The sequence below is a fragment of the Camellia sinensis genome, chromosome 7 (assembly GCF_055761805.1).
Source record: "Camellia sinensis isolate YWXY chromosome 7, ASM5576180v1, whole genome shotgun sequence".
NCBI classification, from domain to species: domain Eukaryota; kingdom Viridiplantae; phylum Streptophyta; class Magnoliopsida; order Ericales; family Theaceae; genus Camellia; species Camellia sinensis.
This window is the reverse complement of record NC_138967.1, coordinates 170,149,735-170,165,618: the sequence shown is the minus strand read 5'-3', so window position 1 is coordinate 170,165,618 and position 15,884 is coordinate 170,149,735. Positions and strand designations below refer to the sequence as shown.

At 38.7% G+C, this 15,884-nt stretch overlaps 1 protein-coding gene across 4 annotated transcripts; it reads right to left on the bottom strand.

Moving 5' to 3' along the window:
• Positions 1 to 8,998: 8,998 nt before the first annotated feature.
• Positions 8,999 to 15,396, bottom strand: LOC114271853 (protein GRAVITROPIC IN THE LIGHT 1). 4 transcript variants are annotated; one of them, XM_028213493.2, is made up of 3 exons: positions 15,117 to 15,396; positions 14,684 to 14,921; positions 8,999 to 10,656 (listed from the first exon to the last, which is right to left on the bottom strand). In XM_028213493.2, exon 3 carries the CDS (start codon positions 10,654 to 10,656, stop codon positions 9,295 to 9,297), a length of 1,362 nt encoding a protein of 453 aa, XP_028069294.2. In that variant the 5' UTR covers positions 14,684 to 14,921; positions 15,117 to 15,396; the 3' UTR covers positions 8,999 to 9,294. The 4 variants fall into 4 exon arrangements, with proteins under 4 accessions (XP_028069294.2, XP_028069296.2, XP_028069295.2 ...); XM_028213495.2 differs by having other exon boundaries at positions 14,684 to 14,807; positions 15,117 to 15,379; XM_028213494.2 differs by having other exon boundaries at positions 15,107 to 15,375.
• Between the last annotated feature and the right edge of the window lie 488 nt (positions 15,397 to 15,884).

The following is a 15,884-nucleotide window of genomic DNA, read 5'->3' as shown; positions in this document are numbered from 1 at the left end:
GGCCTTAAAAAATACCTGACAACAGCTCAAGTTCTCTTAAATCCACTACCTGGAGAGGAACTGTTCTTATACCTGGCAGTTTCGAAGTTTGTAGTGAGCCCAGTAGTGATCAGAGAAGAGAAAGAAGAAAAAAGGGCAGTGTACTATGTAAGTAAAACCTTAACAAGTGCGGAGACCAGGTATTTACCCCTGGAAAAGTTAACACTAACCCTGATGGTGGCCTCAAAAAAAACCAAATCATTACTTCCAAGCCCATAAGATTGTGGTGTTGACTAAGCCCCTTTGAAGTCCCTACTGCAACAAGGAGATCTGACAGGCAGGGTGACCAGATGGGCAGTGGTATTGGCCCAATATGATTTAGAGTTTAGACCCAGAACGACAATTAAAGGCCAGGTTCTGGCCGACTTTGTGGCCGAGTTCACACCTGGTGCCATTCTACATCGAGCTCCAGTGAGCCACGGCTTAGGGTATTTAGGGGAACAAGAAGAGACCCAACTAGGAATGAAAAATCCCACAATAAAGCAGAAGAAAGAAGAAAAACCCAAGCCCTACAATATTTACATCGGCGACTCATTCCGCCTGTTTGTTGATGGAAGTTCAAACCGTCAAGGAGCGGGGGCAGGAGTGGTATTGGTATCACCAGATGGGCGAATGTTGGAACAGTCTATCCGTTTGGGTTTCAAAGCCTCAAATAATGAAATAGAATATGAGGCACTAATCGCAAGGTTGAAGTTAGCAGCAGCAATGGAAGCCGACGAGGTGGTAGTCTTCTGTGACTCTCAACTTATTGTGAACCAGGCAACAGACGAATACGCAGCCCGAGATGAAAAAATGATAGCCTATGTCAAAGAAGTTGTTAGACTACTAGCCTTGTTTTATGATTGCCGACTATAGCAGGTTAGCCAAGGTGACAACAGTCATGCCAATGCCTTCGCTAACCTGGCTAGTGCAATGAAATCAGGGGAGGCAAGGACAATAATGGTTGATTATTTGTCAGGCCCAAGTGTGGAACTACTAATCACAAAGTATGAAGCAATAAGTGTGGAGATGGGTCCAAGTTGGATGGATGCAATAGTGATGTTTCTTAGGGACGGCAAGTTACCGGATGATCGCAAAGAGGCACACAAGACCAGACTGAAGTCGGCAAGGTTTAGCCTAACAACAGAAAGACATCTCTACAGAAGGTCTTTTACTGGTCCCCTTTTGAGGTGTGTTCATCCCTCCCAAGTTAAAGACTTCTTGTATGAAATACATAAAGGGGTACGTGGAAGCCATGTTGGGGGCAGATCACTTGCTCATAGGGCCATTACTCAGGGGTACTGGTGGCCCTACATGTAAAAGGATACTGAAGTCTACGTTAGAAAGTGCGAGAAGTGTCAGAGGTTTGCACTTTTGATATATCAACCAGTAGCAAATTTGAACCTAGTGTCCAGCCCTTGGTCATTTGCCCAGTGGGAGATAGATCTTGTTGGACAACTGTCCCAAGCAACTGGGCAAAGGAAGTTTCTGCTAATAACAACTGATTACTTCACAAAGTGGGTAGAAGTTGAACCCCTTGTGAAGATTCGAGATATTCATGTAAAGAACTTCATATGGAAGAACATCATCATCAGGTTTGGGATCCCAAGCGCAATAATAACAAACAATGGTACACAGTTTGACAGTAAGCTAATCAAAAGCTTCTGTGTAAAATACAAGATCAAGAACTACTACTCTACTCCGAGTTTCCCCCAGAGCAATGGTCAAGCAGAAGCATCCAACAAGACTATCTTGGATGGAATCAAAAAGAGGCTGAAAGCAGCAAAGGGCAAATGGGTGGAGGAGTTGTCTAATGTACTCTGAGCATATCGGACTACGCCGAGAAGATCAACTGGGGAGTCTCCATTTGCTGTGGCTTATGGCACTGAAGCTATAATCCCACTGGAAGTCGGCATTCCAGGGATCAGAACCCAAGGAGTGGAAAATGGTACTAATAAGACATTTCTAGCCCGAGATCTAGACCTACTAGAAGAGAAAAAAGATATAGCAACAATTCGGCTGGGGGCATACCAGCAACAACTTGGTAGTCCTTATAACAAGAAGGTTAACCCAAGAGAGTTCAAAGTTTGGGACTTGGTGCTAAGGAAAGTAGTCGGCAACAAGAAAGATCCTAGGGCGGGCAAGCTTGGCCTAAATTGGGAGAGGCCTTATAAAATCATTTCGATCGCTAGCAATGGGGCATATTGGCTTGAAGACAATGATGGCAAAGAATTACCAAGACCCTAGAACACTTGCAACCTGAAGTTTTTCTATCATTAGATTTTTGTTTTTCAAAGTTTATGACACTAGCTGAAGTAATAATAAAATTTTAGTTTGATTTTATGAATTTGAAATTTGTGTGATAGGACTGACCAGTCCTATGGTGATGTTTTTGAATGAAACAAGACGAACAACTTAGACTTATCATATGGTAGAGTTGAATTATACTTGCATATAATAGAGTTGAACTAAGTTGGCGATGTTTCTAAATGAAACATGACGAATAACTTAGACTTATTATATAGCAGAGTTGAATTATACTTGCATGTAATAGAGTTAAACTAAGTTGGCGATGTTTCTGAATGCAACATGACGAATAAACTTATCATGTGACAGAGTCGAATTATACTTGCATATAATAGAGTTGAACTAAGATTTGTCATGTCAGCAGAGTTAAACTTCGAATGGAACTAAGTATGCTTTAATCGAATTAACAGAGAAACCCAGGTTGAACACCTCGGCTAGTCTTTGAAGACCTCGGCTAGTCTTTGTTCAAATCTGACTATGACGAAAGGCTATAAGTGCTTAATGTGAACCTAAGTAGAACTTAGGTTCACATTAGGGGGCAGAGAGCTGGAGAATGTTGAATAAAAGTTAAAAGTTTAAGAGCTTGGGAAGACTTGTTGAAATTTTTTAAGAATTTACAAGCTACAATTGGCATAAACACTTCAGGAAAATTTACAAGTTGAAGTTAGCCGAGGTAATATTGAAAGAAGTATCCGAGATATATACAGGTTATGGAGGTAAACAAGCAATGCTTGACTGAATAAACAATTGTAAAAATATTTTTATGTTTTTAAGTGTTATCCGAGGTATTTCAATTGTTGGCCGAGGCAAACATTCAAGGTTTATATCTGAAGTATTATACCCCGAAGTCATTATACAGCTAAGGTATACTTTGAAGAAATGCAAAAATATTCTAAGTATGGAAGCAGTAAACATGAATAGAAGAAAAGAAAGCATACATTCAATACTTGGAAGAAAGACTTACATTCAGAAGATGGAACTTGTTCACAGGCAAAAAGGCACTTCGGCCTAGAAAAAGACAACTTGTTCGAATACAAAAGAAGGCACATCGGCCAAATTGAAGCTTAGAATTGTTCAGACAAAAAGTACAACTAAAAGAAGAAAAGTTCAGATGAAAAGAAAAAGAAAATTCTAAGTATGGGAGACATGAGCACTGGTTTCAGATTGCTCAACCTCGGCTATTGGAGTTGTGTCGACCTTGGTTGGCAAAGCGTCTTCCTTCTTAGCCGCTATCTCGACATCAATTTCCAGCAAGGTCTGGTCCAAGCTCTTCTCGGCCGCCTGGACCTCGGCCTCAAAAGTTGTTTGTTTGGAAGAGGGTGCCTTGGAAACCAAGTCCTCCTCCTCATCATGAATCAAGTCTACGACTTGATCATTCAGAGTTAGGGACTTGACCCTAATAGTAGTTTCCTTCTTGTCAGCATCATCAGCCTCGGAGTCCTCGTCCTCGACCTCATCCTCTGAATCCTTGGGAGTAGGAGGGAATGGAAATTTCAGTTGATTGGTATCACGAAGAAGGGAGTCCACAAGAAATGACAGTTTATCTAAAGCCGCAATCCAGCTAAGGAGAAAGCCTCAGTTACAGGCTTGGGTAACTTGGGCTTTGTATGTGTCATGAACGGCAGCCTGCCCCTCTGAGAAAGCCTTCTCGTCAGTAGCTTTGATTTCAGCCTCTTTAGTGGTCAAGGCATTTCAGAGCTCTGTTTGGGCTTCGACAGTTTTTGTTTCACCCTCCTTTGCCTCGGCTTTGAGAACCTCAGCCACAGTCTCTGTTGCCTCTGCTTTTTCCTCAACTTGGTCTTGGGCGCGCTTGGTTGTCTTGGCCTGATCCAACAGAAGTTTTATCTTGGACTCGGCATTGTTTAAGGAAATGAGAAAGCCAACAGCCTCCTTGGTCTTGTGGACCAACTCCTTCTTCAAATCCTCAGCTTTTACCGCAAATGAATGCGCGTGCTAGATCGCCTGAGAAAAAAAAGAATGTACAAGTTAGTAGAATTTTGAAGTATAAAAAACTTGAAGTAGAAAACTAGGAGTTTCAAGTGTTGAGAACTTACAAGGACGGAGTGTTGCATTATCAAAGCAAAGTTGGCAGAAGAATGGCGGTGGAAAGAGTGACATCGACCTCGATATTATCAATGGCACTGTCATCAGCCTTGATTGGTTGGTCCCCAATCGTGATGGTAGAAGCCCAAAGATCATCGGCTTTAAAGGCACTTGGGTTTGCGGCTGCCTAGGACTTCGGCTTCTTCGATCACGAGCTATTGGTTGGCTCGTCCTCTGCAGGCCTCTTCTCGGCATTGGAGACACTCTTTTCAACCTCGGCCAATTTTGAGATTGGCACTGTGTCTTCGGTATCAACTTGGGTAACTAGGCCTTTGCCTTATCCCTTTTTACCCTCTTTGGTTTTTGCTTGGGCTGGGATTGAACTGTCACCACCCCTGGAAGGTCGGCCAAGAGGTCCTCCACAACAACCTTATCGCGCTCCATTTCCTCGGCAGTTGCAACCACGGTGATTTTGGTGCCAAAATGAATTACTAGCAGAGTGATTGGTGGGTTTACTAGGTCAAACGCTGATTCTTCAGAATCTCGTCGTCTGCAGCTTCAGGTTCTGCTGGCAGGGACGTTTGGTAGAGCTCGACGTCAGCATCGGCATTGTGATATCAGGATGAGTTGGTGGGGCAGAGGTTGATGGCAGCTCAACAGGATCTGAAAAGGAAACCTGATCAGCTCTAGGAGAAGAAGTGACTGGTGGGGTTGAGGCAGACGGTGGAGTTTGACTTCTGTAAGGGACGTCGGGCAAAGCCGACTTGTACGTAGGTATGTAACTTAACAATAGAGGTGCCTTGCGTTGCTGCACAAGAAGATCTAAGAGCTTCTTTAGATCTCGGCTGGGGAAGAATGATTGTCGAAATCCCTTAGCTGGCTAAGGAAGAACTACACAAAAAAATAAGTAAATAAATAAATTCAAAGAGCAAACATTAGGTGAGATAAGTGAGTTGGCAAGCCTAAACCAAAATGAAATTGCAGTAGGATGGCTCATTCTTACTATCACCCTCTTTAAAAACTGTTCGACTCAGAGAACAGAGATTAAGGTCGTCATCATGTGCAAACTCCTAGTTGTCCGAGACGATGAAGTTATCATCTCCAGCACTCTTGTTGGAATCTAGGAGGTTGACTATTAGTTTGAAGGCGGTGGATCTGAGTTTGAGGTAGTATATGTAGCCTTTTTCAAACTTAAGGCCACACATGGTATAGTAGGATTGGATGTCAGCTAAAGTGATCCTAGCCTTTTCTCGGTGTGCTAGTTCAATTATGCCGTTGACAACTTTATATGAGTTGATGGCCAGCTACATAGGGTTAAGCTTATAGTAGTGAAGGACCTCCCTAAAGAGAATGTCTAGGGGAAACTGGAGTCCGCACTTTATAAAGGCTACTACTGGAAAGGGCATGGAGTCCCCATCAGACATGATGGAGTCCTCCTCCCCAGCCAATCTAAGTTGAACATCGGCTGGGATGGAGAACGCTCGACGGAAATACTCTATTTTTTCTGGGATATCCACTCTCCACCTAAACATACCCATAATGTCAGCTAGTGAAGATTGGTGTGAAATTTCGGGAAAGATTATTTGGTACGGGTTTAAAAACCTCGGCTAAACCCTAAACTGGCACTAGAGCTAGGGTTTTTTCAAGTCTAAGGGGGGTTTTGGTTTAGTTTGTTCTAAAATATGTGGTTTCTAACAATTCCCAAACCTAGAACTACAAAAGCAAGAATCAAAGACCAAAGATCTTAAAACAATCAAGAACAGGAAAAGAAAATGATTCAGAATCAAGAAGTATCAAGGACAAACAAAGTTCAAAGGACATGAAGAATTGCGAACGCTATGTGAGTGTAAGAAAGTAATGTGTACAAATCACAAGCAAACATGATTAACAACCAAGAGACACAGTGACAAAACTTCAAGATATAGAACAAGTTCAAGAAATTGATTCACAATGCGACAATAAATGTGAGATTCAACAAATAAGCGAATGCAGAAATAAAGCGCATGGCAAGTTCATGAAAGAAACATATGCGTAACAGTAGAAGACTGAGATTTGAGAAGACAGAAATTAAGAACTTACCAAATAAAGCCGAGGAACCGTGGCTGGAGTAATGATCGCCAGAGTAAGATGGCAGTAAACGCTGGAGCGGAACAGTGAAAAGAGTGTCAGAGGAGACGATCGAAGCAGCTGCAGAAAGCTCGAAGAAGTGGCCATGGTGGTTTGAGAGTTTTTCTTTTGCTTTAGAGAGAGAAAGCTCGAGCAAAGAGAGAATGAAGGAATGAAAAGTGAAGAGGCAGAGAGAGAGAAAAAGAGTTTTCGTTAAAACGCGAAAAGGCGGCAAAACATAATTAAACGCCTTGGACAGCGTGCTTGTCAGGCAACGCGCTCAGAAACGACGCGACCTGATAGCGCGTGTCAGGTACGGACCAATGAGGAAATGGCGCGTAGAGGAAACGGTTGAGAAAACTGTGCGTGACAGCTCATGCGCAGATGAAAGTCTTGGAGTTCTTGAGTTAATGAAACAAAAACCTCAGCTAGAGGAACGACTTCAATTAAGATACTTAAAGAACTTGGTTCTTGGTTCTTAATCCTTGGTAAAGTTGGACAATTGAGTCCTGGGTGCATGAAGCCGGCGAATAATGATCTCGAACGAGGAAGAAAGAACGAATTTCAACCGACATGGTAAATGCACTAGTGATGTAGGTTCCATCACCTCAGGTTGTCGAGATAATAGAACCTAGGGGCAGTTGGGGGGCAATTGTGGGGACATATTTTGTGAATGATAGCACGTGGGCAAGGTGATGCCGAAGTGTCAGCCGAGGTACCATGTAGCCTGGTCTTGATGCTGAGTTGATCTTGGCTAGGCCGAGGTTATCTGCGGAGATATCAGAATTCGAGGTGAGCGAATAAGGGATAAGAGTCTTAGAACTATGGAGGATCTTAGTTTGGATAAAAATAAAGCTCTTAGAGAGTTTGTCCCTATCTAACTGGAAGTGCAAGATGAATATTGAGACTGAGTCCATTGAGGTTAAGCTTCTACATGGATTAAGTCAGTGTTGACTATAAAAGCAAGGCACTCCCGTGGGTCTCAAATATGTGTGATATACTGTAAGCAGTAAATTCTTTCTTGTGAGTTAAGCACAATTGGCTATCTTTGAGAGATAATTACTGACTTGATTGTCGAAGTGCTCTCGGGTAAACGAACCATTACCGGATTCTTATCTTTCTGTGACAGGTTGTTTGGGCTTAATCTATTATGTCGGTTCTCTCCTGCTGAGTTTTCCTATTTGGTTGTGTGGTCAAAAATCAATACCCACAATTCAAAATTCATGTCCTTCTGTTTTAATTCATGCTTAATAACATGATTGTATCCCCATACTCTAATATTTGGAAAATCTCACAACATCATAATGTTAAAATAAATTGAAACAAAAAAAAAAAAAAAGAAAAAAAAAAGAAAAGAAAAAGATATGAGGATAACATAGCCATTGCTTGACTTGCAATAAATTTATTTTGTCTTCTAAGAAAAGGATATGTTCCCTAAGCTTTGATGCCACAACTATTATTGATCAACAATCTGCATCCCACCATATATGATCAACAAACCATATCTCTTTACATGAAATAGATTTTTTTTTTAACGAGTAACGATTAAGACCCCAAAAATTTTACTAAATGTCTTACATGAATATAAAACTCACATCATATGAGTCCTACATTCATGTGAGAGACATTTGATTAAAATTTTTGAAATATCTAACATTTTTATTTTTCAACTGAACCCCCCATCATGTGATAGAGACCCAAGAGACAATCCCATCCTCTTTCAACTATGCAAAAATGTTTCACATTTAGTGAAGGAGCCAGGCATATCACACGTAGGACCCTCCAAACTATTATCTTTTTTGAGTTTTGCAATGTGATCTGAATCCACACAACTATAGAAGGTGCCATGATCATCACATATTTTTGCCTTCCATGTTATCCTCTTATCTCTATCATCAATGGAGAGAAAAGTATGGTGACAAACTACAAGTTGTTGAGCACACATTTATGATAGTTAATCTCTACACTGTAACATGTCTCTCTGGTGATCCCGGCTCAACCAATGAGGTCGTACAAAAACAAATATAAATGGGATTCACCTTGTCTCCCACCTTACGAATTAAAATGAGTCAAGTCAACTTCACCTATTCCGTGACTTTCTGGTTGCTCTTAGTCCAGAACCACCATGTGAGCATGTTGAGTTAATCCTCTGCAACTATTAAACATCTTAAATGTTTCTCAAATTTAATCACTAAACAATGCTAAGTCGGGGTTCGGAATCTTTTCTATCTAATTCCTTTTGTTTTTTTCCATCTCAATACATTTCCGGTCATTGAATCATGTTTCCAGATTCACATATCTCAAAAATATCACATGATCTTACGATTGGGTATGAGTTGGGTATAGAAGATTGAATCAGAAGATAGGTGATTACCCTCCAAATTAGAGGCAAGAAACCCTAAAAAGGCATAGAAAATCCTTGGTCTCTGCCACAGTTTGGAGATTTGTATATATAAACAAATCAAATGGTGTACAAAAGGTGCACAACATGCAAAAAATGAAATAATATTATCTTCTATTCATGTACGTGCAAATAGAAACATTTTTATATAAAGAAAATATGATATAATACAGCTAAACAGTCCCTCTATTACTTGGCTGATGATATTAACAAAATTGGGGGATCATCCTTCAAGAAATATAAAATAGAAATTCATCGGAGATAGTTCCCACAAAAAAGTCCACAATGCTTTCCTTTTCAAAAATGGCCACAAAACAAAGAGAAAATGCCCACGACATTACTCAAGAAACTAGGCAAACCATGTCTGTGTCTCTCCCATTTTTCTATGATTAGGTGGCTTCATCAAAGAGAGTTCAAGATCAAGCGAGGCACACCTGACACTGAATTACAGTTTTACCAATCCTGAACCCCGGAACCACCGTGAACGCCACCAGTGGGTCGGCTTTCATTGTGCCATCCGATGACAAGAAGGCTTCTTCGCTCACACTTTCCATGTACACTTCTGAAAATCGACACCTCTTGCCCACTTGAAAGATCGAGGCTTCAGGCTCGTACGAAAAGGCCAAACAATGCAGGAGCCAAACCCGCTTTGCCATTTCAGCAAACGAGGTGAAGAACGTAGTTTCAGGGTATTGACCAGAATTTATTAGATTTCTCTGATTTAAGTTGCCAAAAAGAGATGTTTCCATCTTGGGATGAACAATTTGCAGGTACTTGGCAAAGCAAAATCTTGCAAATGTTGATTTCGGTTTCCGGATAAGGTACGCCCTTGTTTTCAAGGATTTCAAATCCGTGAATCTGTCAAAGAAGAGCTGTTGCCGCTTCTGCTGATCAAGCAAAGACTTGTTTGAAAAAGAGAAGTTCGGGTAATTGAAACCATCAAACATTTCAAGGCAGACAAAGGACTCAAATGCTAAACTTCCGAGGCATGTGTTCCAATAACCAACACCTGGTAAAATTGCTTTGGCTGCTTCATCTAAATCCCACCCAGCCAACTCCATCTCATTGATCATCAATTTAACAAATTGCCGAATAGATTTAATTGTCTGCCGAAGAACAGAAATGAAATGGTTGGGGCTCAAGCCTGACAAGTGAAGTTTCTCTGGAACTGATAACAACCCACTTGCATTCAATCTCTTCTCAAGCAATTTGTTCTCTTTATTGGTTTCCTCCAACTTCTCTTTAAGAAATGTAATTTCCGAGTTCTTGAGCTGAAGCTGAGAGTCCAGCTTCTTCCCCATAATTTCATAGGTTTTCAGAAGACTCTTCTGCTCCAGGAGTTCAGCCAAAAGCAGTGTAGCTTCGGGAGGAAACTCATCAAACTGTTTCTTCAGATAGTACTGTTTCAATTCAGATAAATTCTTCAACTCCGAGACGACCATCTGATCAGCAGCTTGAATCCCATCAGCATCATAAGGAGACTGAGCGACCTGTAACTGGGCATATGCTGCTTTCATGGCTGAAATGCTGGCAAACAATTTAGCCAAAAAAGCCTCTGTGGCCACTCTGTTCCAGAGCTTTACATCGTCATCGTCAAAGGACTGAGACCTATTATTGCTCATGCTATTATCATACTTGACCTTTTCTTGAGAATTATTAGTTTTCTGAATTCCACCAACAGGGGCAATACCAGTCACAGCTCGAATATGCAAAACCTTAGCAAAAGTGCGCACCAATCTGCCTTTACTTGGAGTCACCACTGTCGGATCAACTGAATCCATCTGAAGCAAAAGATCAAAAAAAAAAAAACTGGTGATGATGATGATAGGGGAGATTGATGATAGTTTTTGAGTGATAACAGAACTAAGGCAATAATGTGATTATTATGTTGATGATGATGATGAAGATGACAATGATGACTTGTTCCAACAAAAGAGAAAAGGAGCTTGCTTTAACTCTTAGATCGAGGCAATTAATGGCATAAGGAAATTCCTTTTGTTTTTCCTTTTGGGGGGTTTCCAATTTGCTTTCCTTTGAAAGTGCAAAAATTGGATTTTAAGCCAAAACAAAAAGCATGATCCAAAAGGTGAGTATCAGGGGAGGAGGATGAAGAACACACTCAAAAGGCGTGTAATCACTGTGATAAACAGAACTTGCCTGGGTTGCAATGACGCATTGCAGCATGAGTACTATGGTTTGTGGAAATCAAGTGGGGAAGAACTGTGTAATTTGAGGAATTAACAAATGGGTATGACCGCCCATTGGGCCATTATGTTTCCATAAATATTCAACTACACATGGCAAGGTTTGACCACAGAATAATGTAAGTTCTATGCCACCAAGCTAAGAAATTTATCAGAACCAACACACATTCAAGTGCAACTAATTAAATATATCCTCTATCTACTACCACTAAAACCTTATTTTAAGCTTATCGCATAAACGACATTTAAATGACTCCCATCAAAAGACCAAGGGAAATATAAAATGAGAGCTTTGTGGTTTAGGATGGCATATAAAATGCCTACACAGGGAAATATTACGAATTTTTCTTTGGTCATAAATTACTTCACTGTTCTTTTTAATTCCTACATGGATGCACATAAGAACTGTCATGTGTAAATAAAATTCACCATATATTGATGTACACAAGGCATAGTAAAAAATAATGACAAAACCTTATATCGTAATTTGTAAGATGTACCCAGAAAATTTATTCCAATATGCCCTTGTGGACATGACTGTCCCATTAATGCCTCGAAAATATAGTCAACTTGGTTTTAATCATATTAGAATCTCAGAAGGTTTGGTAGCACTTTAATTGCTTGGTAAGTAAGTAAATGGCATGGGCATACTGGATAATACTGCACAATATTTAATGGACCCAAACCACAAAATCGCTTTGTGGTTTCACACTTGTCATTTTGAATTCCTTGGGTCCATGTATTTATTCATACAAAAGTTTTTTTTGAAAATTAAATAAAAAATAAAATTTTTGTTGACTAAATCAAAAATTATCTAGCAATTCTAACTTATCGCATGGTACCGTCGTCTAATATCAAAAAGAAGCATGGTAATCTCAATCCCTCTTTCCCCGTTCTCCTACAAGGACTCCAAATTCCAAATTCCATGTAGCATGTGATCTTGTCACTATCAAAGTAGAACTTATTTATTAGGTCTGGCTTACTATGTGACCATGTGTGCCGGTCTAATAATAAGAGGATTTATGACCATCTTGTTAGAAAATAAAAATGAAATGAATATGAATTCTCCTACTATTATAGTGGCACAACACGTGTCTTGTAGACTGGACTCACAATTTTCACAACACTTGTCTCAAAAAGGGTGAAAATAACTCTCCTATTTCATAGATTCTGATTGCTTCATTTCAAAACAGTTGATCCCACCTAAAAAAGAAAATCTCACTGGAAAAATCAATCAATCAAGAGGGAAAAGAACCCACATTAAAATTAGATAAACAAAATCGTACTAAAAAGAAGTTATCTAGTATATTTAACCTACCACGTAACCGTATGCCTACTTAACAATAAAGGCACACATGACCATGTTATCTAAAATATAAGAGAAAAAAATAGAGAAACTCATACGAAAAATAGGTCAGACCTATAATCTAACCCGTTTCGATTGAATAATTATTTGGACAGAAAAGAAAAGAAATCAATTTCTCTTCATCCTATGACTTACTAATATGAGAGAAATGACGAGAAATGGAAAAAAATGAGATAAATTGATTTCTCTTATAACTCACTTTTTTTAATCTCTCCAAAATTGGAGAGATTAATAAAAGAAATGGGATGATTACTAATTTTATATATTACCAAAATTGCCAACCTATGTACTAAAGAAACAAAAACATAATTTTTTTTTTTTTTTACGCACTTTGTCCAAACAAGATTAAAGAGAAATTATTATCATTTCTTTTATTTTCTCCAACTTAACCAAATAAAAAGGAGATAAATCACAATCTCTTTTCTTTCTCTCCTGATTTAACATATTATTTATTTTCTTTACCCTCCTAAATAGCCAAACATATGCTATTTAAATAATAAGAGAAACCCTTTCTAAAAAAAATAATAATAAGAGAATCACTACTTTTACTTCACTTGTATTTCATGTATCTACTACTATTATTAGCTAGGCAAACACACATGATGGGCAGGACAACATACACCAAATATACCTGATAATCCCCCCCCCCCCCCCCCCCCCCCCCCCCCCAATAACAACATTGCAAAATAGGACCCACCATGTGATATGAATTTTCTATTTATATGGCGGTTTTGGAAAAAATTCACATAATGTTTTAATTTGTTAAACTTGTGAGTTTAGAATTATATACCATTTCTCTATTTTTTTTAAATATCTTTTCATAAAAAAATTAAAAAATAAATTTATTTATATCATTTCAAACAAATTTACGAGACCCAAACAATAATTGACAAATATCAAATGATAAATAATATATGAAATAATATTTTAAGGCCTTGTTTGGAAACAGGCTAATTTAGTAACTTTTTGACTATTTGGCTAAAAAGGTAGGTAAAAAAAACTTGTATGTTTGGGATGACTTTTTGGCTAATTACGAAAAGATGTGCAAAAAGTAGAGAGAAAAGTGAATCTTTAACTTTTTAGTATGGGTTATTGACTTTTTGACTAATTTAATAACTTTTTGACTAATTAATTAAAATAACCTCTTGCCAAACGAGGCCTAAGACCACTAAATAGTCGTTCTCACTCACCACTGTCGTTGTGCAAAAACTCCCACGTGAATCCCCTTATAATTACGAAAAATTATTGTCATGAATGACTTGAATATGTCAAAAAAAACATTATTTTATCCTTAAAATGATATCACTTTAACACATTCAAACTATTCAAGTTATAAAAATTGAAAACATTATTATGTTGTCATACTCAACACAAAATCCTTTATTACTTAAAGCAAACTCATAAATATTTTCTTTTTTCTTTACCCTTCACCAATCACAATATACCGGACTCCACGTGGCTATGCGAGCACCACCAAGTAACTTCTCTATAATTACACTGCAAACACAATTATCATGACTCTGAATTTTTACATCACTACTGACGCATCATAGCCGTTAGATAATATACCGAGATCCGCGCCCTCGTGTAAACATTCCCCAGAAATGCTTCTGCATCCGGTGTGGAGCCCACCTCGAGATCACGTGACCCACAAAACCCTACTGCAAGCAGATCACGTGAACAAAACTTCTGTACTGTGAGGGAGGGAGTCCACACTGAATCCGAGCTCCTCTTAGGGAGGGACACTCGTGTAGCTCATGTGTACTACGACTATGTTTGGGTGACATGAGCTTAGAAAAATTATTAATTCAGTATTTGGTTAAATAATTAAAGTATGAACTAATAATCTTAAAAAAGTTACTCACAAACGATGGACTATTCAATCCCATATCCCCAAAGAGAGGTGGAATATAAATTAAAAGACTACACCAAAATCTAAACCATTAGTCCTATTTATAATACTAACTTAATCCAAATAATCCTAACTTAATCTAAATATAAGATAGGATATACAATTCAAAAGATTCGAAATCACATCACTATTAATCATAAAAATACAATCTAACTTAATCCAATCCACCCAACAAACATGGCCTACGAGTACAGGAGGCTCTGTGTATGTGATGATTGACATCTCATAATAAATCAAACACATCGAGAATCAGACGGTCACAAACGGACATACTACAGAGAATCAAACAGCGTTGATAGCATTAAACACGCGATAAATTGCCGTACCTCGAAAATACCACGAGAATTTGATACTCTTCAGTTTCTCTTCATATCATTAGCATGAATCTTCAGGAAAAAAACTATAGAGCACCATTAACAGGCCTCTAATGGCGACTTATCTCCGCAACCACTGCAACCAAAAAAAGCAAACAAAAAGAAAAAAGAAAAAAGCCTCTTGTTTTGTGCTCTGTTTGGCGAAACAAAAACAATTCTAGTTTGAGTTCAGAAAGTAGATGAGGAAAACCTGCAAAACCAAACAAAAATCAAAACCTATAAGCTTTTAAAAACCCTAGTTTATTATTATTTTATTTTTTAAAAAAAATAATGCTAAGAAAGGAAAGTCATCCCAAAATGGAATCAGAAAATAAATTTTTTTTTTTAAAAAAAAAAGACTATGTTTTGATGAAGTTTAAAGAAATGCGTCCTGACCTATCCCTACCTTGCCTTTCGGAGAAACCTTCGTGCATATCACCAGAATGCTTGATCGCATTGAAACCTTTTCTTCAATGGTGGTTTTTCGAGTAGTTATCAATGATTGATTCGAAGACTATATGAACTAGTGAGCAGAGATTAAAACACAGAGAGAGAGAGAGAGAGAGAGTTTTAGAGAGAGAAATCGGAGCTCGATGAGAGAGAGAGAGAGAGAGAGAGAGAGAGAGAGAAGGGGTAGGAAAAGACGAAAAAAACCAGAATTGGGGAAAATGTCTGAGAGCCGGAGGCATTTGGAAATATAAAAAAAAACTTGGCTCCCCAATAATAGTCAATTTTTTGATGTTTTTAGTTCCGATTTTGCCACTGCTGATTTATTTTTATTACGGTCGCGACTTTATAAGTGAGTGAATATTTTTAGCCGTTGGAAGGGGTAGTTTGGTCAATAAAGGTGTGAAATGTTCGCGAAACTGACGCAGGTCTACATCAGAGTGTGTTCGATATGTGTATGAGAAATGAAAGGTGCACAGTTTCTCACTGCAGTGGTCCATAGTTCACTTGTGTGTAACCGCACACACCAGAGAGATACTGAAATACTTTGTTTAATCATCGATGGGCACGTGGTGATTTAACGCGGTTTTGATGTACAACGCATTTGTTGAGAGTCTGATCTGTAATCTCCTCATCAGATTAGGTCAGTTTGTTTTCCGAGCAGAGAAGATTGATATTAATAAAATTATATTTATTTTAATGATGATTATTAATGTAGGAATTATTA